The following is a 25,268-nucleotide window of genomic DNA, read 5'->3' as shown; positions in this document are numbered from 1 at the left end:
TTGTTTGATTCGCGGGATCACCGAGAAGAACTAGACCTCTTCCATTCGCGTTGTTGGAAGCACCCGACAATGCTTGCCTCAATTCTGTCATGGCCTGGTCTTGCTGTGAGAGATGGCCCATGATAGCCTTTTGTTGTTCTCGTATGATCCTCACCGTTTACGCAACGTGCTCATCTTCAACATCATCAGGAGTCGCCTCCCGTATGTGTCGGGGATACCGCCCGCCATGAACCGACGTGGCTACATCCTCCTCGTTGCGGGTGTCGCTGATCGAATCCTCGTGCTGAGGTAGATTTCTTGTGCCTCAACATTGTGTGCGATATTGACATCGTTATTTGCCATATTTTACGATTTTTGTTAAGAAACAAAGAATCAAACAAATTAGTAATAGACGCAAGGATCAACTCAATTACGCAACTGTCTAAGCTCCACGGTGGGCTCCAAACTGTTTACCCGTAAAATGGTACAGTTGAATTTATAGCATGGCTTATAGACAAACGAATCGATTTGATCCAAAATGATAAATAAATTAAATAAATGCAAGATCTAGCATTGAAATCGAGATAAAATAGCAGACAACTTGATTCCGGGAGCAAGGCTTCCGAAGACAGCAATAAGAATATTGTTAGACAAAAAATAAAGTATTCTTTAGCTTGGAATAATGTGTAACATAAGTTTGTCAGCTTTTTTGTGTGTTACAATGGTTGTGGAAGTTACTATTTATAGCGATACTTAGGGAACAAGGTCTTAGGATCAAGCCCCTCTTAAATGACAATAATGGGGGCCATTGATGAATATGTAACGACAGGTAATGAATGCCAAAATTCTCTGTAACGGGCGTGCATTCAATACTGAGGAATATTCTTCATTGAATGTCATTTGGTGGCAAATATTTATTTGCCCTTGTTAACAATATTCTCTTCGGGGTCTACCCGATGCCAACCAAAGTTGTTGCCCTCGGTCTTGGTTTCCACTTGCTTCGTCTTCCGTATGTCCCCGGTTCCACGTGTCACTCTATCATTCGAGTGTTTAATGTGAACAGATTTTACCCTATATAATACTATTTATGATCGCTTTAGTAATCTCCAGTTTGCCGCTTATTAGTTATTACCATAATCCTTTTAATAAGGTGAGAGACCCTAGTGAAATCATAGACCGCATTTGTGTTACTTATAAATCGTCCATGTATTACTTATGATCGCCTAAGTGATCTTCGGTGATCGCCTATTGGTTATTACCAGGATCCCTTTTTTATAAAGTGAAAGATCATGGTGAAATCATGAATCACCTATGTATTATCTGAAAATCGCTCATATATTATTTATGACCGTCTAAGTGATCTCTAGTTTGATCGCTTATTGGTTATTACTAAGATCGTTTTTTATAGTATGGGAGATCCTTGTAAAACCATAGATAACAAGTGTATTATCAAGAAATTGCCCATTATTAATATAATCGCCTAAGTGATCTTCAGTTGATTGTTTATTAGTTATTACCAAGACTGTTTTATAAAGTGAGAGATCCTGATAAAATCAAAGATCGCCATTGTATTATCTATCGCCTGGTTGATCGCCTTTTAATCGTTTTTAAAGTGGGAGATCCTTCTAAAATCATAGATTGACTAAATGTATTTAAAATCATAAATTGAGATAAGCAAATATTTAAAAAATAATAATAAAACCACTTCGATAAAAGTGAATAAAAAATACGTAATGATTCTCTCTATTAGACTACTACTATTTCCTTTTCCCCCCTTTGAATATTAGAAAGACGAGAAAAGGGAAAAACACGTCTTAATAGAGTAAAAACAGGAAAAAGAATAGTGATAGGAAGCAGATGAAACATCACCACTGAAAAGAAGAAGGAAAAAAAAAAAAAAAAAAAGAAGCTCACCACTTAGGTGGAAAAAGAGTGATGCCTTAAAATAAAAAGCCACATAAGCCTTGGCCAAAAATGCGATCTATCGAAACCTCCCCGAATATTACTATACACTTTTCTTAGATCTCACCAGCAATCCCTTGAATCCCAAGAACCCAAATCCTTGCTCTCAGATCTCACCAAATTTTACATCAAAAACTGCTGCTTTAATGCAGTCTCTTTAGGAAATTTTCTCTGTTTTCTTGATCTGGGGTGGCTTATTTTCTTGATAACATACTTAATCAAGGTAGATTTTTTACACCAATTTTGGTAAGTTCTTGGATTTACTGCAATTGGGTAGTGTTCAGTTTTTTCAGATAAGTTGATTCTTGGACTATCAATGTTTTACTACTGCAGATTATGTTTATTCAATCTCAATTGGTTCTTGTAGGATACTATGAAATGTGCCTTTGATGTTTATATGAATGGCCTGATTTATTTGCTTGACCAAAATTTGATATCGTGGAGCTGTTCTTGGGTGCAAATGGATCTGCTAGTTTACTATTTTGGTTAAAGATAAATAATCTTTCAAGGGAAGTTTGGATCCATTGTCTGATACGACATTAATATCTTGGAACTTCTATATCCAATTTATTTAACTTCAGTATTTCTTAAGGTGAAGCATACAAGCTATATCTACATTTTTGGCATTTCATGTTGTCAATGAGAAATGTCCCGCAGTTTTGAAAGCTTGCAGGGGTTAGTGCTACAAATGTTTTCTTAAGACGTAGTGTACCACTAAAGTATTAGTAGATGGTCAGGATTGAAAACTTACTGCATCAGATAGTACACCAAAACAGCATTTATCTCTCCTTGATCTGTAGTTTGTGCAATTATGCAGAAACCATTAGGATTTTACAGTTTGCAGCAGCTTGAATTTGTTGGACCTGTGAAAACAATAAAAATTTAGACAAGCAAAGATTGTATTCTTATGAAAACAAATCTTATGAAATTAATCCCGGAGAAAGTAATAGAATTCACTAACTTGAAAAACTTGAATGCAACTGTAATACTGTAAACTTGAAATTTATCTATGTTTTTATGTGATTGACTTGAATCCGCGCGGAAATGGCATGTTTGTGTACTCATAAGTTTTGATATTTTGCTCTTCATTACTTGCAAAATAATCAGGTTTAGAAATCTCTGCTGATTTTATTACCATTTAATTACCAATTTTATCTACTTATTCAGAAAAGAAGAAAACTACCATTTTGATCGCGCTTGATACATTCAATAGACTACATCTGAACTCCAGAAAAACAAGGATTAAAGGCAAACCAATCAGGGCTATAATAAAAGTAACACGTAGATACGGGACAGAGTGGGTGACATTGTATTCATGAATCTAGAATCTCTGTTTTGTCTTTAATGTTGGAGTTCCATCATTCCTTGTGGCAGTCCAGTGCAATAATGATCACCAAAAAGCTGCTTGTTTTCTGTATATATTTCATAGTGGTCCTAAACAAAATCTTTCAAGCATATAATGGAGCTCAGAATCTATTGGTTGATTAGTGGATATATTCCATGATTATCTTTCTATGATAATGTTCTTTTACCATAAATATTTCTTTACATTAAAGTTTATTTTTGGTATTGGATAAACGTTCCGACATTTGCCAGCAGTAATATAGTGTAGCAGGGCCTTATAGACAATAGTGTATATTAGTGAAGCAGGACTCTTTTCTGATCAGTCAAGGCTCTTGAGTTTTCCTGTGTGTCATCAGAAATATTTATGTGGTTCAAAGGCCTGCAGCTCCTGTGCATGCCTATTTCATTTATCTGATTAGCTTATTAAATATGGTCTAAATTTGTAATTATACTAGTTTGTTATTCCTGATGTTATGGAACTTTACATTTTGACCACATTCCTCCCCCTCCCCATGCCAAAAGAAGAAAATATCCATCTCTGGAAAATGTTCAACAACTTCTTGTTGCATTTGTAGGAGTGAAGTTTTCGTCGTAATCTCGTTGTTTGTGCCTCTCTAATGTAAATATCTGCAGTGTTATCGGTATCCAATTTAGGATAATCAAAAATTTGTAAGGTGGCGTTTCCTTGAGGTTTTCCAAACTTGAGTTTGCAAATTCAGCTTTGACCGTTGAGAAAAGTGTTTGTTTGGGTGTGTTTGCAAAAACTGAGAGATTTGGAAATCTTCACATAAAGTTAAATTTGTTCTGGAAACAAGTCAAAAGAACACTTTTTCCAAAACTCAATACCTGGGTTTCCAAACTCAGTTTTTGGAGGACTCCAAACACCACCTAAAGCACATGTGCTTTTTTGTTTTTCTTATTGGTTGTACAGCTGGTTCACTTTACTGGGAAAAGATTTTAATTTGACTGTTTATTTAGCTAAATCTCTTATCTTTGCCATGATTCTTAGTGGTTTTTTTTCTTTTTGATAGAATTGTTTATGATGTGGAGATTCAAACCTTTTATGCCCAAGGAACAGGCTGGGCTTGAAGGTCGCACCATTGATATTGGCAGTCTCAAAGTTCATGTGCGCAATGCAATTGCAGAGGGCGGATTCTCTTGTGTTTATTTAGCCCGAGATGTACTACATGGTTCAAAGCAGTATGCATTAAAGCATATTATTGTTAATGATGAAGAATTCACTTGATCTAGTACTGAAAGAGATTTCAGTGATGAAATCGCTCAAGGGTCATCCTAATATTGTCACACTAAATGCGCATACCTTCTTGGATATGGGTCGTACAAAGGAAGCTCTCCTTGTTATGGAATATTGTGAGAAATCCTTGGTCAGTGTCCTTGAGAACCGAGGAGCTGGCTTCTTTGAGGAGAAACAAGTCCTCTTAATATTCAGGGATGTATGCAATGCTGTCTTTGCTATGCACAGCCAGTCCCCACCCATAGCTCACAGGTAAAGTCGGACACTCTTAAGCCCGAATAGTTTTTTGAAATTATGATGATGAATGTTTGTAGTAATTTCAGTTGAGGTTAGGCTTTGTTTATGGTAGTCATCAATATGTTTCATCTGTTTAGTGATTTAGGGCTTCATAAATCCTTTCTTTGCTTGTAATATTTCAGTAATTTGCATCTTATGTTATGTAATTCATATACAACAACAACAAGCCCAGTGAAATCCCACAAGTGGGGTCTGGGGAGGGCAAAGTGTCCGCAGACCTTACCCCTACCTAATGAAGGTAGAGAGGCTGTCGTGTAATTCATATCTGTTTATATATTTGCTTCCAGCTTAATTTTGTTCAGTGCCTTTGATTTCTGTCAGTTATGATTTCTGTCCAGCTTAAAGTGTCCGCAGACCTACTACTGAATGACCGCTTTAATTGTTCTGTTGATTTAGGAATTTAGATGCCCAAAATGAACAGTTAAGAGATCCAATTCATTGCGAAACCGTCACCCTTCTACACTGAATTTATTCACATCATTTTCTCTTGTGATTTTGTCGTTTTGTTATTCAGTACTGTGTTTCCTGCCCTACAGAGATTTAAAGGCTGAGAACCTTTTGCTGGGTGCTGATGGATTGTGGAAGTTGTGTGACTTTGGCAGTACTTCAACCAACCACAAGCGTTTTGAGAAACCTGAGGAAATGGGAATTGAGGAGGACAATATAAGGAAACACACTACACCTGCATACAGAGCTCCTGAGGTTGATTGAGGACTTGTTATTGATTATTGTTATCGTCAGTGGTATTGATTGCTGACTTCTATCTTATCTCACTTCTTTTCTTGCCTTAGATGTGGGATTTGTATCGAAGAGAACTTATAAATGAGAAGGTAGACATATGGGTAAGTTTAGCCGCGTGAAGATACTGTAAGATGATTTTGGAAACAGAAATTTCTCTTACCTAGATTTTACGAGGTTATCTTAGAACACAGTGACACTTTTGTCTTGCAGGCCCTTGGCTGTCTACTCTTTCGGATATGCTACTTCAAGTCTGCATTTGATGGTGAATCAAAACTTCAAGTTTTAAATGGCAATTACCGGATTCCAGAATTACCAAAATATAGCACTTCCATCGTAGACCTAACAAGAGATATGCTTCAGTCTTCACCAGATGCCAGACCAGATATCACGCAGGCAAGCGCTTTGCTTGATTGGCCATTCATCTGCATAAACTTAGGTTAGTTGTAGAGTGGTGCTGCCCATAGCAATCATAAGGGCTGACCCTTCTCTAAAGCTTTCTAACTCATTCATTTTGTTTTATGGCAGGTATGGTTCCGTGTTAATGGTATGTTGCCGGATGAGCTTCAAAAGTCGTTACCCGACAGACCCCCTGAAATGAAGCAACAGGGTATTGATGGACAGGAAGGTGAGGACATTTTATTCCAGACCTTTCGTTATTATTGTGAGCTGCTTCCAGGAAAGTTGTGATTGATTAATATTTTATCCATGAAGTTTGTAGGATGATAACTTTGGATAAATTACTGCACTCAGGCAATTTACTCATTTAACCCACTAATTTATACGAAATAAAGAACCAATTTCCCTCATCTAAATTCATTCCATCAGTTTTATAAAATCTTAAGTCTCCTTTTCTGGTTCTGGTTTGAAGTCATCTGAAGTTTTTAGTAGGTGTTGGGGACAATATTTGGTTGAAGCTGAGGAAAAAAGGGTTTTTGAAGTCGAAGTTGAAAAAACATTTTTGGAAGTTGTAATAGAATTGAAAAAGCAATGCAACTAATGAAAGGTAAGATAATGCTTTTGAGGAATGATACCCTCAAATCTATACAAAAAGATTAGCTGTTTATATGCTTCCATATTTACTGTACAGTTGAAATATTTGAGTGATGCTTCCACATCTTTCCTCTGTTGGGGTTTTTTTTTTTTTTTTTTTTGTTTTGGGGGGGGGGGGGTGAGGAGCTTTTCATATGGATGTGACGCCTCTACTACGTTTTGACTGTAGACACTGCTAAGACACAAAATTGTTGGTCCACTTCAAGGAATCTAATACCTGCTGAATTTTCAGGATTTCCAAGAGCTGCAGGTAAGACTAGTCCAATGCCTCGCAGAAATCCTCCACCACCTCCTTCGGCTGCAGAATCTAATCCGAATGTGTCTCCTGCATCACATAATTCAAAAGCTGGTGGAGCTACTGGTCCAATCGGTGCATTTTGGAATACTCAGCATGCAGCAAATGCCTCTGGTTCAGAGGAAACATCCAGACCCAAATTTGACGAAGAGATTAGACACAATTCTTCAAGCCATGATAAAAGTCATCCCAATAAGGTTCCAGTCTCTTATAAAACTAGCCCCTCTAAAGAGGAAAGTCTCAGTTCCCATCCAATGCAAAATAATGTGCGAGCAAAACCAGCTAATAGAGCAGGGGAAGCCTCATCAAAGGATTTTGAAATAAACTTTTTCCAGGATGATTCATGTCAGAGTGTTGGGAGTAATAAATCTTCAAAGTTAGAGGGGCCAACTGTCACCCAGGGTGAAGCATTCAATGCTTTTGTTGCAGAATTCTCTACCAATAAACCAAGCCCTGGAAATAACACGAAACAAGCAGAGAAGAAAGAGCTCTTGGAAGCAGAGGTTGAGAAGCTGAAGGAACAATTGTCACGCTCCAACATGGAGAAGGCTGAAATAACATCTAAATTTGAAAAGTTATCTGGAATATGCCGGTCACAGCGACAGGAAATACAAGAGCTTAAACAAGCTCTTGCTGTCAGTACTCCATCACTAAATCGAGACACCGCGAGGGATCAAGCTTCTCCTGGAAGTCAACCATCCAGTATTCCACCACCGGTATATCCTTTGCTATTAAACTCTCATTGTTAGTACTAATATTTATAATTGATTTTCAATAATTATTAGTTCAAAATAATTTTTTGATGCAGAGAAAAGTTAACATTGAAGGAACAGTATGGGAACTTGAGCAAGGATTATTTGGCGGGAGTCAAGTGAGCCCAGATTCAAAGCCCTGGCAAGCATTTGCTGATGATGATCCAAAGCAACAACCTACTTCAGTTAATGCTAATCCTAGATCAGTCAGGACAAAAAATGGCCACCAGAACAGACAGACATCTGAAACAAATACATCAGGATTTGGAACAGATAGCTTTAGGGCTGTGCCAGCTTCCAGCTCTCAGATAAAGGCTACTTTCAATGAGTCAAAAAATTCTCAGCGTTTCGGTGAACCAAAGAATGTAAATAGCAAATCAGCTTCCCAACCTGCTGGATGGGCAGGTTTCTAGAAGATGATATAGCTAAAACTTAGACCGGGAAGGTAGTCAGTTTAACGATTTCCTTTACAAGATCCTCCTATTATAGAAGAATGTGTTTCGGGAAGAATGAATACGAGAAAATGAGTTGAGAGGATGTAAAACAACACTGGTCCGATTGTTTTGTTCTGTTGATTGTTTGTGTAGATTTTGAACCTATTATCATATCCATTAGCTTATTTGTTGTCCCCATTTGATTATTATATATTATTTTGCTGTGTTGCTCATCTTCTTGTTCTGTTACAAAGGAGATTATTGTTGCTGGAATCAGAGGAAATTCAGTCAAGCATGATGCATGCTAGCAGATAAATGTAGAGTAAAGAGAATAAGGTTTGTATATGGCACCTAAAGGTAATGACAGTCAATGAAGTGGGAGAAAAGCACGACAGACCAAGGTTCAAATCCAGTAGAAACGTTTGTAGAGTTGTCTGTGGTAGTAGGAGATAGCAGGTTCCCGCTGAAATAGTCGGGGTGCGTGCAATTTGGTTCGACACCATTATCATTTTAAAAAGATAAAAGGGAATAATGATGTATCAGTCCCTCTTATAGTTGGAAGGGTATTTCGATAGGGTAAGCGTATGTGGATCTGTGAAACGTGTCAGTTGACTTCTCAGTTGAAAATTCAAAGTCTTTCTTATCTTCCCGAAAGAAACATTAGATTAGTATAGGAGTATAATGACTCCATTTTCTGGAAATAAATAGGAAGACTAAAATGCCGTGGTTTTTTGGTTCGTTCAAATGTCAATGTAGGAATAACGCGTTACAAGGCAATACATAATATAGACTGGGTAAACCTCTATCAGTTACTCACTTGTACTAGTCAAAAAATTTCAGTTAGATGATCTAAAACCCCATATGGGAAACCATCTTCTGCACCTTCTTGGTTTTCTTCTTCTTTTCCTAACAGCACCATTGGTTGCATCTGCGCAGGCTACTAATTCTAGTAGTAATAGAAACATCACTCTTGGGTCGTCCATTGTTGCATCAGTTAATTCTCTAGCATGGCAATCACCTTCTGGTGACTTTGCCTTTGGCTTTCATCAAATAGAAGGTCAAAAACTGTACTTGCTTGCTATCTGGTTCGACAAAATACCAAACAAAACATTGGTTTGGTATGCAAATGGAGATAAGCTAGCCCCAGAAGGATCTAAACTTGAGCTTAAAACAGATGGTGAACTCATTCTTGAGAATCCAGATGGTAAAGTCCTCTGGAGACCAAGTCTTATTAGAGACATAGGCGTTTCTTATGCTTCGTTGTTGGATACAGGGAATTTCATCCTTGCTAGCAGCGATTCTAGTCTTGTGTGGCAAAGTTTTGACCACCCTTGTGATACAATCTTGCCTACACAAATAATTGACACTAAAAAGTCACTGTCTTCTAGGACAGCAGAGAATAACTTCTCGAGGGGGCACTTTGAGCTTCGTTTGATACCCGATGGCAATCTTGTGCTCAACACCTTTGCACTGCCAACAGGAAATGCATACGAGGCATACTTTTGGAGCCACACGGTTGATACAAAATATCCTAATGTGACGGGAAACAGGCTAATCTTTAATGAGTCTGGTTACCTTTATATTATTATGACCAGCAGTAGGATTGTGAATATAACTTCTGGAAATATTGTTCCAGCAAGAAACTACTATTACAGGGTTATTCTTGAATATGATGGTGTGTTAACTCAATATGCTCATCCCAGGGTGCCAAAAAACGGAAAGTGGGAGGGGAGCTGGTTCACAGTTTGGTCTAAACCAGATGATATCTGCTCAGCCATTCAGGGTCAATTTGGTCTAGGAACTTGTGGTTTCAATAGCTATTGCATGCTTAACTCAAATGGAAGGCCAAATTGTAAGTGTCTTCCCGGATTTAACTTTTCTGATCCAAGCAATGAGTTCAAGGGTTGTGAACGCGATCCAATCCAAAGATGCAATTTGGATGATACTAATCCGGAAGATCTGTATGATATGTATCCTTTAGATAACATATTTTGGCCTAATTCTGCAAACTATGAGATAATGGACTCCCTTAATCAAGATGAATGCCAGAAGTCTTGTTTGTATGACTGTAATTGTGTGGTTGCAGTAGAAAAAAAGGGAACCTGTTATAAAAAGAAGATGCCAGTTTCTAATGGAAGGAGGGAAGAGGTTGACGGCAAGGGTTTTGTTAAAGTGTTGATATCTAGTATCCCCTCCGGTGATTTCCCATATTCACCATCAGAAAGGGGAAATGGGAAGAAAGATAAGTCAGCATTTTCCATCTTGGGATCAGTTCTCCTTGGCACCTCTGCCTTTTTCAACTTTGCTTTTTTGGCATTTACTGCAGAAGACCACGATGTGTTGGTTCATCAAGCATCCCCGAGACAAATTTGAGAAACTTGACTTTCCAAGAGCTTAAGGTAGCAACAAATGGTTTCAAGCTAGAACTTGGGAGGGGTGCTTTCGGCATAGTTTATAAAGGAGAGTTGTCATCTTCTAATTCAAGAACAGTTGTAGCTGTCAAGAAACTAGACAAGCTAGCAAATGATGGTGAGAACGAATTCAAAACAGAAGCCAGTGTAATAGCCAGGACTCATCACAAGAATCTGGTGAGATTGGTTGGATTCTGTGATGAAGGACCAGAAAAGAAGCTTTTGGTCTATGAGTTTATGAGCCATGGCTCCTTGGCAGACTTCCTTTTCAGTCAGTCAAGGCAACAATGGAACAAAAGAATCAGAATTGCATATGGGGTTGCAAGAGGAATCTCGTATTTGCACGAGGAGTGCAGCACACAGATCATCCATTGCGATATAAAGCCTCAAAACATCCTGCTGGATGATTCATTTGAAGCAAGGATCTCTGATTTCGGATTGGCAAAACTTTTGATGAAGGATCAAACTCGGACACTAACGGGGATTAGAGGGACCAGAGGCTATGTTGCACCAGAATGGTTCAGGAACACAGCTGTGACTGCCAAAGTGGATGTTTATAGCTATGGCATCGTTTTGCTAGAAACCATTTGTTGCAGGAAGTGTATGGACATCGCTATGGAGAATGAAGAGGAAATACTACTGATCGAGTGGGTCTATGATTGTATCCACTCAAGAACGCTACATAAGCTAGTAAAAGACGATGAAGAGGCACTAAGCGACATGAAGCAGCTGGAGAAGCTTGTAAAAGTGGCGATTTGGTGCATTCAAGAGGATCCAAATGTCAGGCCCTCCATGAGAAGGGTAGTACATATGTTGGAAGGGGTTGTTGAAATCCCAATGCCTCCATTTCCTAATTGAACTTATGACTAATTAATATTGTGAGACACACTCCCTTATACTATTCTTGTAGCTTCAATGTGCCTCATGTTGTTTCATTAACTAAAATAGCCAATAAATTGTCATAGTTTGCTCAATAACTTCATATATATTCAGCTGTTATCCATTCTTGTAGCTTTGATGTTATCTGTGTACCTTTTTCTTTTTTAGTTAAATCGAGGAGTTTGGCATGGGCATCTACCAGTATATGTATCCAAAAAAGTTAGAACATGAAAGAGGACGTAAAATTTTATCTCCTTATATCCTAATGTAGGAAATATACAGGTCCATCATTTTACATTTTGACATATTAGAAGGGTATAATAATTTCTCAATGGAACACGCTCCGTATAAGAAACATGCTTTGAAAAAGGATTCCCCTGTATTAGATGTAGTATGAACAAACCTAAGGATTATAGTTTCGTCTTGATTTTCCTGCAACAAACAGCAGCACAGACAGTAAAACTTATTCCATTCATTATTTGCTTCAACTTTTGTTCATTTTGGAATTGCTACTTGGACAATCTTCCTAATTATGAATTTATTACTACAGTTTTAAGTGCATGCCATCATTTTATTATTTGGATCCTTCCATATTGAAACTTAAGTAATAAACACATTTCGGACCAGGGCAATAGTCGGCATATCAAGTAAGAAAATCAGTTTATTTTTATTTCTTCTGGGAACTCTCGACATATAATGTTCTTCACTTCTAAGTGTGCTTCTTGCAGAGTGAGTGTTTGTTACTTCTTATGTGATAGCAAAAGTGATGGAACCATTAAACTTAACCTATTAGGATAAGCAGTACTAATGTGCTACAGTCATATACTTTGTTACTCAAAAATCTATTGAAAGGAATGTCTTGTGAGTAGCATGTATGCCTAAAACGACTAGTAACTAGTGTAGCTCTGTGCTTATTTGATGCTGGAATGTTTGAATTTATATAGCTTAGCAGATTCAAATCCCATCCTGATTGCATGCACCAGTGTAAGTGAAAGCAGGACCAAACTAAGAGTCAGATGATAATGAGTTCTGAAATGTCCACTAAGAATCAGATTAAAAGATAAAAGTAATACTCATATTTAAAGCATTAACCCAAAACAAAAAAGCCTGTAAAGTAGTAGTAGCAGTAGTAGACGCGGTAACAAAATCCTAGCCTTAATTAGTAACTGAATAATCTGAACAGGTACTGAATAATAGATCCTTCAAGCATTTGAACAACACTTTTTTTGAAATTGTAACTATTATTTCAATGATTTGATATTAGTTCACATATACAAAGGGCATATACCCAGGAGTAATTATAAAAGGGGAATCTACTTGGTATGCCCATTGAAAACATTAGTTAACACCATATACAATACCTATTTTATAAAATTATTTTACCATGTATACCTGCTTTATTCTAAAATATAATACTGTATATTCCAAATTAGAATATTGTGATATATTTAATTTGGAATTGTATTCCAAATTAGAATATTGTAGCATGTTTAGAAAAATTATGGCATATTTGCTTTGGATACTATATTCCAAATTAAAATGTTGTAGTATGTTTGGTTCGGATACTGTATTTCAAATTAAAATATTATAATATATTTGGTTTGAATATTGTATTCCAAATTAGAATACTGTAGTATGTTTTATTAGAATATTATGGTATGTTTAGTTTGGATATTGTATTCTTCATTAGAATATTATGGTAAGCTATGTTTGGATTTTCAATTGGAATATTGTGGTATCATTAGTTTGAATATTATATTCCAAATTAAAATATTATGGCCTGTTTAGTTAGAATATTGTATTCTAAATTAGAATATTACGGTAAGTTAGGTTTGGATTGTATTCCAAAATAGAATATCGTGATATGTTTTGGAATATATGGGGGTATAGCGTGTAATAATTTTGAGATATATGATATAATTTTAAAACTTAGGTATACCATGAAAGTGAGTTCTACAAATGAGTATATCACATAACTTCCCCATTATAAAATAGTCGAGTGAATTATAATTCTGTCTACAATTTAAAGACAAAACAGAAGAAACAAGATTCTCATGATAGGGAATTTACAACAAATGGAATCAGAATCTTAAAACCTCCTTCTCCTATCCCAGCAGCGTTTGGGAGCAGAAGGATCTTTAGCTGGTTTCGGCACATCATGAAAGTCCACCATTATGATCCTTCTCTTGGCATTTTTTTCCTCAGCAACCCTTTCCTCAAATTTTCTTTTACTTGATTCAACTTCATTCCGGATTGTGTTATTTTTTGCATTGGTCTTGCAACTGTCGAGCTTTGTGCTGTTTTTGCATTGCTGTTGCAACTGTAGAGCTTTGTGCTGGTTTTTGCGTTGGTGTTGCAACTGTAGAGCTTTGTGCTGGTTTTTGCGTTGGTGTTGCAACTGTAGAGCTTTGTGCTAGTTTTTGCGTTGGTCTTCCAACTGTTGAGCTTTGTGCTGGTTTTTGCGTTGGTGTAGCAACTGTAGAGCTTTGTGCTGGTTTTTGGGTTGGTCTTCCAACTGTTGAGCTTTGTGCTGGTTTTTGCGTTGGTGTAGCAACTGTAGAGCTTTGTGCTGGTTTTTGGGTTGGTCTTCCAACTGTTGAGCTTTGTGCTGGTTTTTGCGTTGGTCTTCTAACTGTTGAGCTTTGTGCTGGCTTTTGCGTTGGTCTTGCAACTGTAGAGCTTAGTGCTGGTTTTTGCATTGGTCTTGCAACTGTAGAGTTTTGTGTTGTTTTCTGATTTGGTCTTGTAATTGCACTGCAGTTTCTCTGTTTCTGTAACTTCCCTCCTCCCTCAAGCCTCCTCTTGACCTTCTGTGAGGAACAATCTTGTTTTTCTTCTACGCGGTTGATACCCTCGTTCAGCTTCCTTAAACCTCCAGGAGAATTCTTGGTTGCCGATCCCGTGACACAACTCATGTTCTTGCTTTCTGTACTGTCGGACAGACACTTCCCTACTTCTGTCTTCTTTTCTTTATCACTATCAACATGTTTGTGTTGAAGCTTGTCGTCAATGTCCCGAGTCTTCTTTAAACTTAGTTTAAATACAGTAGATTTGGCCTTACTGACATTGTAGTTCCCTTGTCGCCCAAGAATATGGCCAGTTTCTTGAAACCAAGAAGAAGAACTCTTCTCCGTCTGGTGGAGATAATCAACAGAGAACTCAACACCACCACTATCGCTTACTTCATCTTCTTCTTCTTCATCTTCTTCTGTATCACTAGCACTGTCGATTTCATCAATGTCACCTGGTGTTTCCGGATTCAGCAACATCATTAGTATTTCATCTTTGTGCTTCTTAAACTTTGTAGGCTGCTTCCATGCACCAACTTGTATAGCTGCTTTAATCAACTGAATTATATCTGGCTTCTTCTCTATGGCAAAATGGTTTAGAAACAATGATTCTAAATCCATGCCTAAATTCATATCTCAAAAGTAGTAGTAAGAAACAAGGAGAACAAAGTCGTGGGCTTGAGTTCTTGAAACTACAAGAGACAGAATATTAACGGCTTAACAAGGAACAACCTGATAAGAGTATAAATATATGGATTTTCGCTAAGGGGAAACCCATTTTGTTTTGGAAAAGGTTTTAAGTTGGTAATATTTCCTAAATGCCTTTTGCCCATTTACTATATTTCCTAAATGCCTTTTGCCCATTTACTATATGACGTATTTTCTTTTGGATATCATAATCTAACTAAAGAAAGCGGGTACGCTTTTACCATATATAGTTGCTCAATGTTCTTTCAGCACTTTAGTTTAGAGCTCAACATGATATGACAACACTACTAAAAAAACAGCTGTTTAATTACCGACGCAGCAGTACCGACGGTTCCGTCGGTATTCCGAGGGACTTTCCGATGGAGTCCCTCGGTACTTTTGAACTTTTTAATTTCTAATTTTTTTTAAAAATAATCGACGGACAACTCTCGGTAAATAATGATATATTGACCGGTCAAAATTTAATTGGTTGTACCGATGCACTCTGTCGGTAATTTACCGACGGACTCCCTCGGAACATTTTGTATTTATATTTTTGAATTATTTTTTTAAGTACCGACGGTGTCTCTCGGTGCTTTTTAAAAAAATAAATGAAAAAGAAAATAAAGTTATTGACATACTCAATCGCTATTGCATTTACATAATATTTTGAATTTTGTTCTTACAGTACCGATGGACTTCCGTCGGTAATTTAAATATATAATCTTATACATAATTATTTTGTATTTTTTATTACACAATATCGAGGGAGGCCGTCGGTAAGTCCCTCGATAAGTATTTACTTAATTATCTTAGTGGTTGATAGCCTATTTATTGAAATTTACACTAAGTGGAGGTAATTACACTACTTAAAAATATATTAGTGGTAATTAGCTTAGTAATTTATAATTACACTAAGTAAAAGTGAATTTGTAATATCCTTAACTACATTGATTAACCTATACATTAATAGTTACACACTAAGAAGAAGTGCATTAGTCATTTTTCGTAAGAAATATTAGTGATGGTTTATCTTATAAATTGATAATTACTGTAAGTAGAAGTGTATTAACGGTGTCCTTAAGTAACGTTAACAATTGATTATCATACACATTGATAATATACTAATTAAACGTGTATTAGTTATATTTAGCTTGTAGATTGATAATTACACGAAGTATAAGTGTATTAATAATATATTTGTAAGTAATATTGGTGATTGATATATTAGCCTGTATACATTGATAATAGTACTAAGTATTAGTGAACTAGTGGCATCCTTATATAAGTAATGTTAGTGATTGATTAGCCTATACATTGATAATTATACACTAAATGGAAGTGTATTAATGCTATTTGTGAGAAATGTTAGTGATTGTTTATCTCTAAATTGATAATTAAAGTAAGTAAAGGTTTATTAGTGGTATCGTTAAGTAATGTTAATAATTAATTAGTCTATATATTGATAGTTACACTAAACATAAGTGTAATAGTTATAATTATCTTATAGATTGATAATTACACTAAGTAGAAGTGTACTAAGAATATATCTTTAAGTAATGTTAGTCATGCACTAAGCTATACATTGATATTGCACATTAGGTAGAAGTTTATTAATGGCATACTAACAAATATTTGTAATTGTTTAATTATCTTAAATTGACAACTAAAGTAAGTAAGACTATATTAGCAATATCGTTAATTAATATTAATAATTTATTAGGCAATTCATTGATAATTACTTTAAGCAAGAAGTGTAATAGTTACAATTAGCTTATAGATATTGATAATTACACTAAGTAGAAATGTACGCACTAAGGATATATCCTTAAGTAATGTTAGTGATGCACTAGCCTATACATTGATAATTACACACTAGGTAGAAATTTATTAATGGTATACTGACAAATATTGGTAATTATTTAATTATCTTAAATTGACAACTAAAGTAAGTAAAACTATATTAGCAATATCGTTAATTAATATTAATAATTTATTAGGCAATTCATTGATAATTACATTAGGTATAGAAGTGTAATAGTTATAATTAGCTTATAGATAATGATAATTACACTAAGTAGAAGTGTACGCACAAAGGATATATCCTTAAGTAATGTTAGTGATGCACTAGCCTATACATTGATAATTACATACTAGGTAGAAGTTTATTAATGGTATACCGACAAATATTGGTAATTGTTTAATTATCTTAAATTGACAACTAAAGTAAGTAAAACTATATTAGCAATATCGTTAATTAATATTAATAATTTATTAGATAATTTATTGATAATTACATAAGTATAGAAGTGTAATAGTTACAATTAGCTTATAGATATTGATAATTACACTAAGTAGAAGTGTACGCACTAAGGATATATATATCCTTAAGTAATGTTAGTGATGCACTAGCCTATACATTGATAATTACACACTAAATAGAAGTTTATTAATGATATACGTGAAAAATCTTAGTGATTATTTAATTATCTTAAATTGATAACTTAAGTAAGTAGAAATATATTAATTGTATCGTTAATTAATATTAATAATTAATTAGCTAGTATCCTTAAGTAATGTTAGGTTCAATTACATTGTAAATTGATAATTACATTACGTAGAAGTGTATCAGTGATAATTAATTAGCTTATAAATTGATAATCACACCAAAATTATTGGTCATTAATTTTGGTTTATATAATTACATGTTTGCTAATTACTTAACCAAACTTAAACATAAATTAATTTGGTTAACAAATAAGCACTCCGCCTCCCTGCTTAAACATAAACATAAACTTTAGAGATGTGAAATCCCCGCTTCATTAAACATAAGAATATACATTGACCAAATTAAACACTCCGCCTCACTGCTTCTAGGGCAAATCCCCGCTTCACCGGCGTCGTCGGCACTCAATCCAAGCGGCCATCGTCGTCGGCTGCGGCAATAAGCGGCCATCGTCGGCACTCAGACTCCTCTCCATCTCCGGTAAGTTTTCTTCCATTGTCGGCCATTGAGGTCGTTTTTGGGGGTGGTTTGAGTTTACAAATTCTCATAGTAATGCGAAGGGGAAGGGAGGTTTAGGATAAGAGGAAAAGAAAGAGAAGGGTCTGGTGAAGATGAATCTTAGACCTTGATGGGCTTTATTTTAGTATTCCATCCTCAAGTTTGTTCTTTTGGTTGTTCAATCTTGTAGATGCAATTTTCGTGCTTGTTTTTAGCAAGGTATAAAAATTGCCAAGTGTTATTTGTCACCTCTCTTTTGTTTGCTACAATAGCCACCGAGACATAAATTGATACCCTATACTTATATATAAATCTTGAGAGAGATTTGAAATTTTGCAGGATTAGAACTCCTTTTTGTCTCTGTGCATTTTGAACCGTGTTCCAGTTATTTGTTGTTTTGGCATAAGGAACTTGAATTTAAGTCCAACACTAGAGAAATGAAAGAGCGGTGCCTCTATTGGATCAAATACATCACTATTACTATTAGTACTTGTTTTTTAAGTTTCTGTTGAGAATTCTTGTGCTGTTTCTGGAAGCAGGGTTCATCATTGCATTTGAATTTCTTGATGCTTCCTGTAGTGTAGCCTCTATTAGGTTTAGTTGATCTATTCTTCTCCCTAGACTTCTTCCTAACCTATACTATACTATGTTATCTTGTGAAAGAGATTCCTTTGATTTGAAGAAATATGTGGAAAATCTTTTTCCCTTTAAGACATTAGAACAGAAATGCCTTCTAAGAAAAGGTCTTGGTCCACATTTAAAAGCTTGAAATGTTATTACTAGCCAATTTTAAATTCAATAACTGCACACCAATCCAACTTGTCCAAGTAAATTCATACCAACAATTGAATAATTTTCAGAGCTGCCCGAAACGCCAAAAGTTCTTTCAAAATAACTGTTGCCTTGAAATCACTAACAATTATTTCAATGAGTTTGTGCCAAATCCTCCAATGTTGGAAGATTTAACGTCATTTTCGCTACCTGAATTTCCATGTTTGCCAGTTTACAGAAGCGAAAATGCCTTAGAGGCTAAGGTGAGTAGTGTGAAGAAATGTAATGAGAAGAATTTGTCAGCACAGAGCATTGCGGCAAGGCAAAGGAGAAAGAAAATAACATAGAAGACACAGGAGCTTGGGAAGTTGATTCCTGGTGGGCAAAAGATGAACACTGCTGAAATGTTTCAAGCTGCTTATAAATATATTAACTTCTTGCAATCCCAAGTTGGAATTCTTCAATTCATGGGTTCATATCATGTAATTTTAGCTTCTTAATTCTTATATATATATGTTGTATTATGTTATACTTTTTGTTTCATTTTAGTTAGTTACGTTCTTGCCTTTTCGAAATCTTTTACAAAAACTCTTGTTTTTTTGAGAAGCGAGCAAATTGCTTTTGAAACTATGCATTAATAGTGTATTATGGCCCTGTTATTATTACGACGTTCGTCGTTCTATACCATAGAATTCGAGCTAATATTGGATAAATTTGGCTACTTTTATGAAGAAGGCAGTGCAAAGAAAGTGAGGGCTTGTGTTAACTTATGTTTAACACTTTCTAATTAGAACTTGCCCTCGTTTTTAACTCTTAGAACTTGACCTCGTTTTTAACTCTTAACATTATGACCACTTTCAACTAATTTTTCTGGAGTAAAGAAAGTTTTTGAGGAGGGATATATATATATATATTACATATATTGACTTCTTTTTCTTTTTAATCTTCTTTCTTTTGTGCGTTCAAATAATTAGTGATGGAATCATGGTAAGAATGTAGTAACATAATAAAGTTGGCATGTGTATACGGTCGAAATAGATTTCGGCCTTCCTACGTTCGATCGAGTTCGAATGGTAAGCAACCGGAGTGGGATTTTGGGATGAGTTCCGAAGACAGTACAAACGAGCCTCGAGTCCGAAGGCTGATCGAGGAGTCGGCTCGATACTATTATCGAGCCCATGACTAAATCAACCCGCAGGGTAATATGAGGATGGTCGGAAATGCGCTACGCCCACTTCGAAGGTCGAACTCAAGCCAAAGCCGAGGGCTCGACCCAATAACGAGTTCGAGCCAGTATCGAGCTCGCAGACAAGAGCCGTTACAACTGCACTAAGGGAGAGAATTTTGGCGGGAATCAAAGAAGAGACAATTCATCATGGGACCTCCACTATATGTTTTATTTTATTATAAATAAAGTAGGATCCTTCTACTATAAAAAGGGGAATCTTTGTAAGCATACGGGTAGCTCATACACTGTAACAAAAAGATCACTTCTCATATTGAAAGAGATTCACTTGTGATTGTTTTACTTTATCTTATTCATTCTTTTTGCTCACTATTTTTATTCTCATAGTCAAAAATACACATATTTCTATTTTTTTATACGATTAATATCAAATTGTATCGCATATCCTTAGAACCATACACAAATTTAACGTTATCCCATTTTTCGGGTAAACAGTTTGGTGCCCACCGTGGGGCTAAGGATAACAGTGGTTATTTGATACGAATATGAAAAAAATATGCCATTGTGTTTTGCGCTTGTCTCCAAAAATATCTTAAATTTCGGATTAGCTACGACTAACCATCAATCAAATGGCTTCACCAATTGACAACGGGGCCGGTCTTCAAGACGAATATAACAACTTGACACCCGGTATTGAAAGACCACTTGTACACGCCTTTGGAGCTCGAATCGAAGCGCCAATAGACATCAATTCGCATATAGCCATTGAGGCAAACCTACATGCTGAACCCGAGAATAGCATCTATGGTGGCACTCGGTCTGCGGCTCGAGATACCTACAACGTAGAGGAAAACGATGTTAGCTTGCGTGTGATTTTCGAAATGTTGCAAGCCCAACGGGCAGCAATAGCTCAGTTGCAGAGCCAAACCCAGTTACAAAGCAGGCCGGAGCCCAATTCACATCAAGAAATCACCCACAGAACGGAGCCAACCATAGTGAAGTCAAATGAGCAAGAATCGGGAACTACTCCCAAAATTGCTAAATTGCTCGAGGAACTCACAAAGCGAGTCGAAGCCAACGATAAAAAAGTAGAAACTTATAACTCTAGGGTCGATCAGATCCCGGGAGTTCCACCAATGATAAAAGGGTTGGATTCGAAAAAATTCGTGCAAAAACCTTTTCCCTCGAGCGCAGCCCCAAAACCAATCCCCAAAATACTCCGTATGCCCGAAATTCCCAAATATAATGGAACGACCGTTCCCAACGAGAACGTCACTTCTTACACATGCACCATCAAGGGCAATGATTTAGAAGACGATGAAATCGAATCTGTGTTGTTAAAAAAATTCGGAGAGACCCTCTCGAAAGGGGCAATGATTTGGTATCACAACCTACCACCAAATTCCATCGACTCATTCGCCATGTTAGCAGATTCTTTTGTGAAAGCACATGCCGGCGCCATAAAAGTCGCAACAAGGAAATTAGACCTCTTCAAGGTAAGGCAAAAGGATAACGAGATGCTGAGGGAGTTCGTATCTCGTTTTCAAATGGAACGAATGGACTTACCACCAGTCACAGACGATTGGGTTGTTCAGGCTTTCACTCAAGGTTTGAACGAACGAAGTTTGACGGCTTCACGGCGATTAAAGCATAACCTGATCGAATACCTAGCCATCACGTGGGCTGACGTGCACAATCGATATCAATCAAAAATTAGGGTCGAAGATGATCAATTGGGGTCTGAACCTGTTGTTCGATACTAATCGAGAACGAGGTCCGATCGGGGATCGATACCAACCATACAACGGAAGCCACAGAGTCACTGAATCGAGACATAACCTCAGGCAAAATAACAAAAGAAATGATCGAGGTCAAGGGTCCCGGGGTCTGATGAACAGAAGTAGGTTCGATAGGCCTGCCGAATCTAAGGAAGCACCTTGGTTATCAGAGTATAACTTCAGCATTGATGCATCCGCCATCGTATCGGCTATTGGACGCATAAAAGACACTAAATGGCCTCGACCCATGCAGACCGATCCTGCCCAGAGGAATCCCAATCAAAGGTGCGAATATCATAGCACCCATGGCCACAGAACGGAAGATTGCAGGCAACTAAGAGAGAAAGTAGCCCGGTTATTCAACAAAGGGCACCTTCGAGAATTTTTGAACGATAGGGCGAAGAGCCATTTTGAAAACAGGGATTTCGGCAAGCACATCGAACAAGAAGAACCACAGCACGTCATTCACATGATCATCGACGGAGCCGATACCCCTCAGGAACTAGTGCTTAAATGCACTAAGACGTCGATTGTGAGAGAAAAGCGATCTCGAACTCAAGATTACACACCCATAGGAATATTGTCCTTCAGTGATGAAGATGCAGAAGGATTCATACAACATCATAATGACGCACTGGTAATATCCGTACTCATGAATAAAACTAAAATTAAGCGTGTGTTGATTGATCCTGGTAGCTCGGCCAACATCATCAGATTGAGGGTCGTAAGACAGCTTGGTCTGCAGGACTAGATCGTACCCGCAACCCTAGTTCTAAACGGATTCAATATGGCATGTGAAACCACCAAAGGCGAGATAAATCTACCAATAAATGTGGCCGGAACCATCCAGGAAATGAAGTTTCACGTAATCGAAGGCGACATGAGATACAACGCCCTTCTCGGAAGGCCATGGATCTACAACATGAGAGCTATACCTTCGACCCTACACCAAGTCCTCAAATTCCCAACATCGAGAGGAGTCAAAACGGTGTACGGAGAACAACCAGCCGCAAGAGAAATGTTCGCCATAGAAGAAGCGAAACCAATATCCTCGCCTTCGCCAGCAAAGGGATCGGGCTCGGAAGGGGAACGAGATACCAAATAGCAATCACAGACATCGGCTTTGACCCAACCAGATAACCAGAAGATCGAAGAGGATGATGATCAGAGGATCCATCGATCCTTCGTGATTCCCGATGACTCCGAAGCCACCAAATCAACGATTGAGGAACTGGAGCAAGTCACACTAATCGAACACTGGCCTGAACGGAAGGTATACCTGGGTACGGGGTTGAGCCCCGAACTCAGGAAGAAACTTATTCAATTTCTTATCAATAACATTGATTGCTTTGCCTTGTCCCATTTAGATATAATAGGGATTCCATCGGACATAACGATGCATCGGCTAAGCTTGGACCCTAGGTTCAGACCGGTAAAGCAAAAGAGAAGACCCCAGTCTGAGGTAAAGCACACATTCATAAAGGACGAGGTAACCAAACTCCTCAAGATAGGATCCATTAGGGAGGTGAAATATCCTGAATGGCTAGCCAATGTAGTTGTAGTGACCTAGGTTCAGACCGGTAAAGAAAAAGAGAAGACCACAGTCCGAGGTAAAGCACGCATTCATAAAGGACGAGGTAACTAAACTCCTCAAGATAAGATCCATTCGGGAGGTGAAATATCCCGAATGGCTAGCCAATGTAGTTGTAGTGCCTAAAAAAGGGAACAAACTTAGAATGTGTGAGGACTATAAGGATTTGAACAAAGCATGCCCCAAAGATTCTTTTCCGCTGCCCAACATTGATCGCATGATCGATGCCACGGCCGGCCATGAGATCCTCACTTTTCTCGATGCCTACTCCGGGTATAATCAAATCCAGATGAGCCCAGAAGACCAGGAAAAAACTTCATTTGTCAAAAAATATGGAACATATTGTTATAATATGATGCCCTTCTGGCTAAAAAAATGCAGGGGCTACTTACCAACATCTAGTGAATAAAATGTTCGAAGAACAAATAGGTAAATCAATGGAAGTTTATATTGATGACATGCTAGTTAAGTCCCTACGTGCAGAGGATCATTTGACCCATTTGCAGGAAACGTTCGAGATTTTGAGGAAATACAACATGAAGCTCAACCCCCAAAAATGTGCTTTCGGGGTCGGTTCGGGCAAGTTCCTCGGCTTCATGGTGTCAAATCGGGGAATCGAGATTAACCCCGATAAAATCAAGGCCATCGAAGACATCACCATCGTGGACAGCGTAAAAGCTGTACAAAGGCTAATGGGACGAATTGCGGCCTTAGGCCGATTCATTTCGAGATCATCAGATCGAAGTCACAAATTTTTCTCCCCGCTCAATAAGAAGAACGATTTTGCTTGGACCCCGGAATACCAACAGGCATTGAAGGAACTAAAACAATATCTGTCGAGCCTATCACTACTTCACACTCCAAAAATAGACGAAAAACTTTTCTTACACTTAGCAGTATCAGAAATCGCAGTAAGCGGTGTCCTAGTTCGGGAAGAGCAAGGTACGCAATTTTCCATTTATTATATAAGTCGAACCTTAGGAGAAGTAGAAGCTAGATATCCGCACCTAGAAAAATTGGCACTTGCACTAATAAGCGCCTCTAGAAATTTACGACCGTACTTTCAATGTCACCCCATATGCGTATTAACAACTTACCCACTTCATAATATTTTGCACAAGCTCGAACTATCAGGCCGATTGGCTAAATGGGCCGTCGAACTCACTAGGTACAATATCGAATATCAACCTCGTACGGCCATCAAGTCTCAAATTTTAGCAGACTTCGTGGCCGATTTCACGCCAACCCTCGTACCCGAAGTCGAATAAGAAATCCTGCTAAAATCGGGTACGTCCTCGAGGGTATGGACCCTTTTTACGGACGAGGCTTCGAACGTAAAGGGATCCGAGCTAGGCATAGTTTTAAAGACACCCACAGGTAACACTATTAGGCAATCTATTAAAACTACCAGGTTGACTAACAACGAGGCAGAGTATGAGGCCATGATTGCAGGTCTCGAGCTAGCTAAAAACTTGGGAGCAGAAGTCATTGAAGCCAATTGTGACTCTTTGCTGGTGGTAAGTCAAGTAAACAAAACCTTCGAAGTTCGAGAAGATAGAATGCAACGGTATTTGGACAAACTACATGTCACTTTGCACCATTTCAAACAATGGACTTTACAACATATTCCACGAGAGCAAAACAGTGAGGCTGATGCACTTGCGAATTTGGGATCGTCGGTCGAGGAAAGTGACTTGAGCTCGGGGACTGTCGTTCAACTCTCAAGATCCGTGATCGAAGAAGGTCACGCCGAGATAAATTCTACAAGCTTAACCTTGGATTGGAGAAATAAGTATATTTCATACTTAAAGAGCGGAAAGCTCCCATCAGACCCTAAAGATTCGAGGGCTCTACGGACTAAAGCTGCTCGATTTACGTTGGCTTCAGATGGAACGCTATACCGAAGGACATTTGATGGACCATTGGCAATATGCTTGGGTCCGGGAGATACCGGTTACATCCTACGCGAAGTGCACGAGGGCACCTGTGGGAATCACTCCGGCGCTGATCCATTAGTCCGAAAATTAATCAGAACAGGGTATTATTGGATCGATATGGGCAAA

The 25,268-nt window shown here is 37.6% G+C and overlaps 2 protein-coding genes, 1 long non-coding RNA gene and 1 pseudogene across 3 annotated transcripts; all 4 read left to right on the top strand.

Moving 5' to 3' along the window:
• Positions 1 to 2,025: 2,025 nt before the first annotated feature.
• Positions 2,026 to 8,342, top strand: LOC107788132 (uncharacterized; annotated as a pseudogene).
• Positions 8,343 to 8,844: 502 nt separating this feature from the next.
• LOC107788128 (G-type lectin S-receptor-like serine/threonine-protein kinase LECRK3) lies at positions 8,845 to 11,497 on the top strand. Its single transcript, XM_016609787.2, has one exon. The coding sequence runs from the start codon at positions 8,971 to 8,973 to the stop codon at positions 10,480 to 10,482; it is 1,512 nt and encodes a 503-aa protein (XP_016465273.2). The 5' UTR covers positions 8,845 to 8,970; the 3' UTR covers positions 10,483 to 11,497.
• LOC107788129 (G-type lectin S-receptor-like serine/threonine-protein kinase LECRK2) lies at positions 10,758 to 11,378 on the top strand. The gene has a single exon (XM_016609789.2). It carries the CDS (start codon positions 10,758 to 10,760, stop codon positions 11,376 to 11,378), a length of 621 nt encoding a protein of 206 aa, XP_016465275.2.
• A 6,164-nt stretch (positions 11,498 to 17,661) lies between the features above and the next one.
• On the top strand, positions 17,662 to 19,217 carry LOC107788131 (uncharacterized). The gene is made up of 2 exons (XR_001648541.2): positions 17,662 to 17,861; positions 18,882 to 19,217. It is a non-coding gene; the product is annotated as an uncharacterized LOC107788131 (long non-coding RNA).
• Positions 19,218 to 25,268: the final 6,051 nt, after the last annotated feature.

This window comes from Nicotiana tabacum, chromosome 19, assembly GCF_000715075.1.
Source record: "Nicotiana tabacum cultivar K326 chromosome 19, ASM71507v2, whole genome shotgun sequence".
In the NCBI taxonomy this organism is placed as follows: Eukaryota; Viridiplantae; Streptophyta; class Magnoliopsida; order Solanales; family Solanaceae; genus Nicotiana; species Nicotiana tabacum.
Note: the sequence above shows the minus strand (reverse complement) of the source record. Positions and strands in the feature narration are given on the sequence as shown.

Excerpts from the sequence above, each read along its gene's own strand:
- LOC107788128 (XM_016609787.2), top strand. The coding sequence starts at position 8,971 with ATGGGAAACCATCTTCTGCACCTTCTTGGTTTTCTTCTTCTTTTCCTA.
- LOC107788129 (XM_016609789.2), top strand. The coding sequence starts at position 10,758 with ATGAGCCATGGCTCCTTGGCAGACTTCCTTTTCAGTCAGTCAAGGCAA.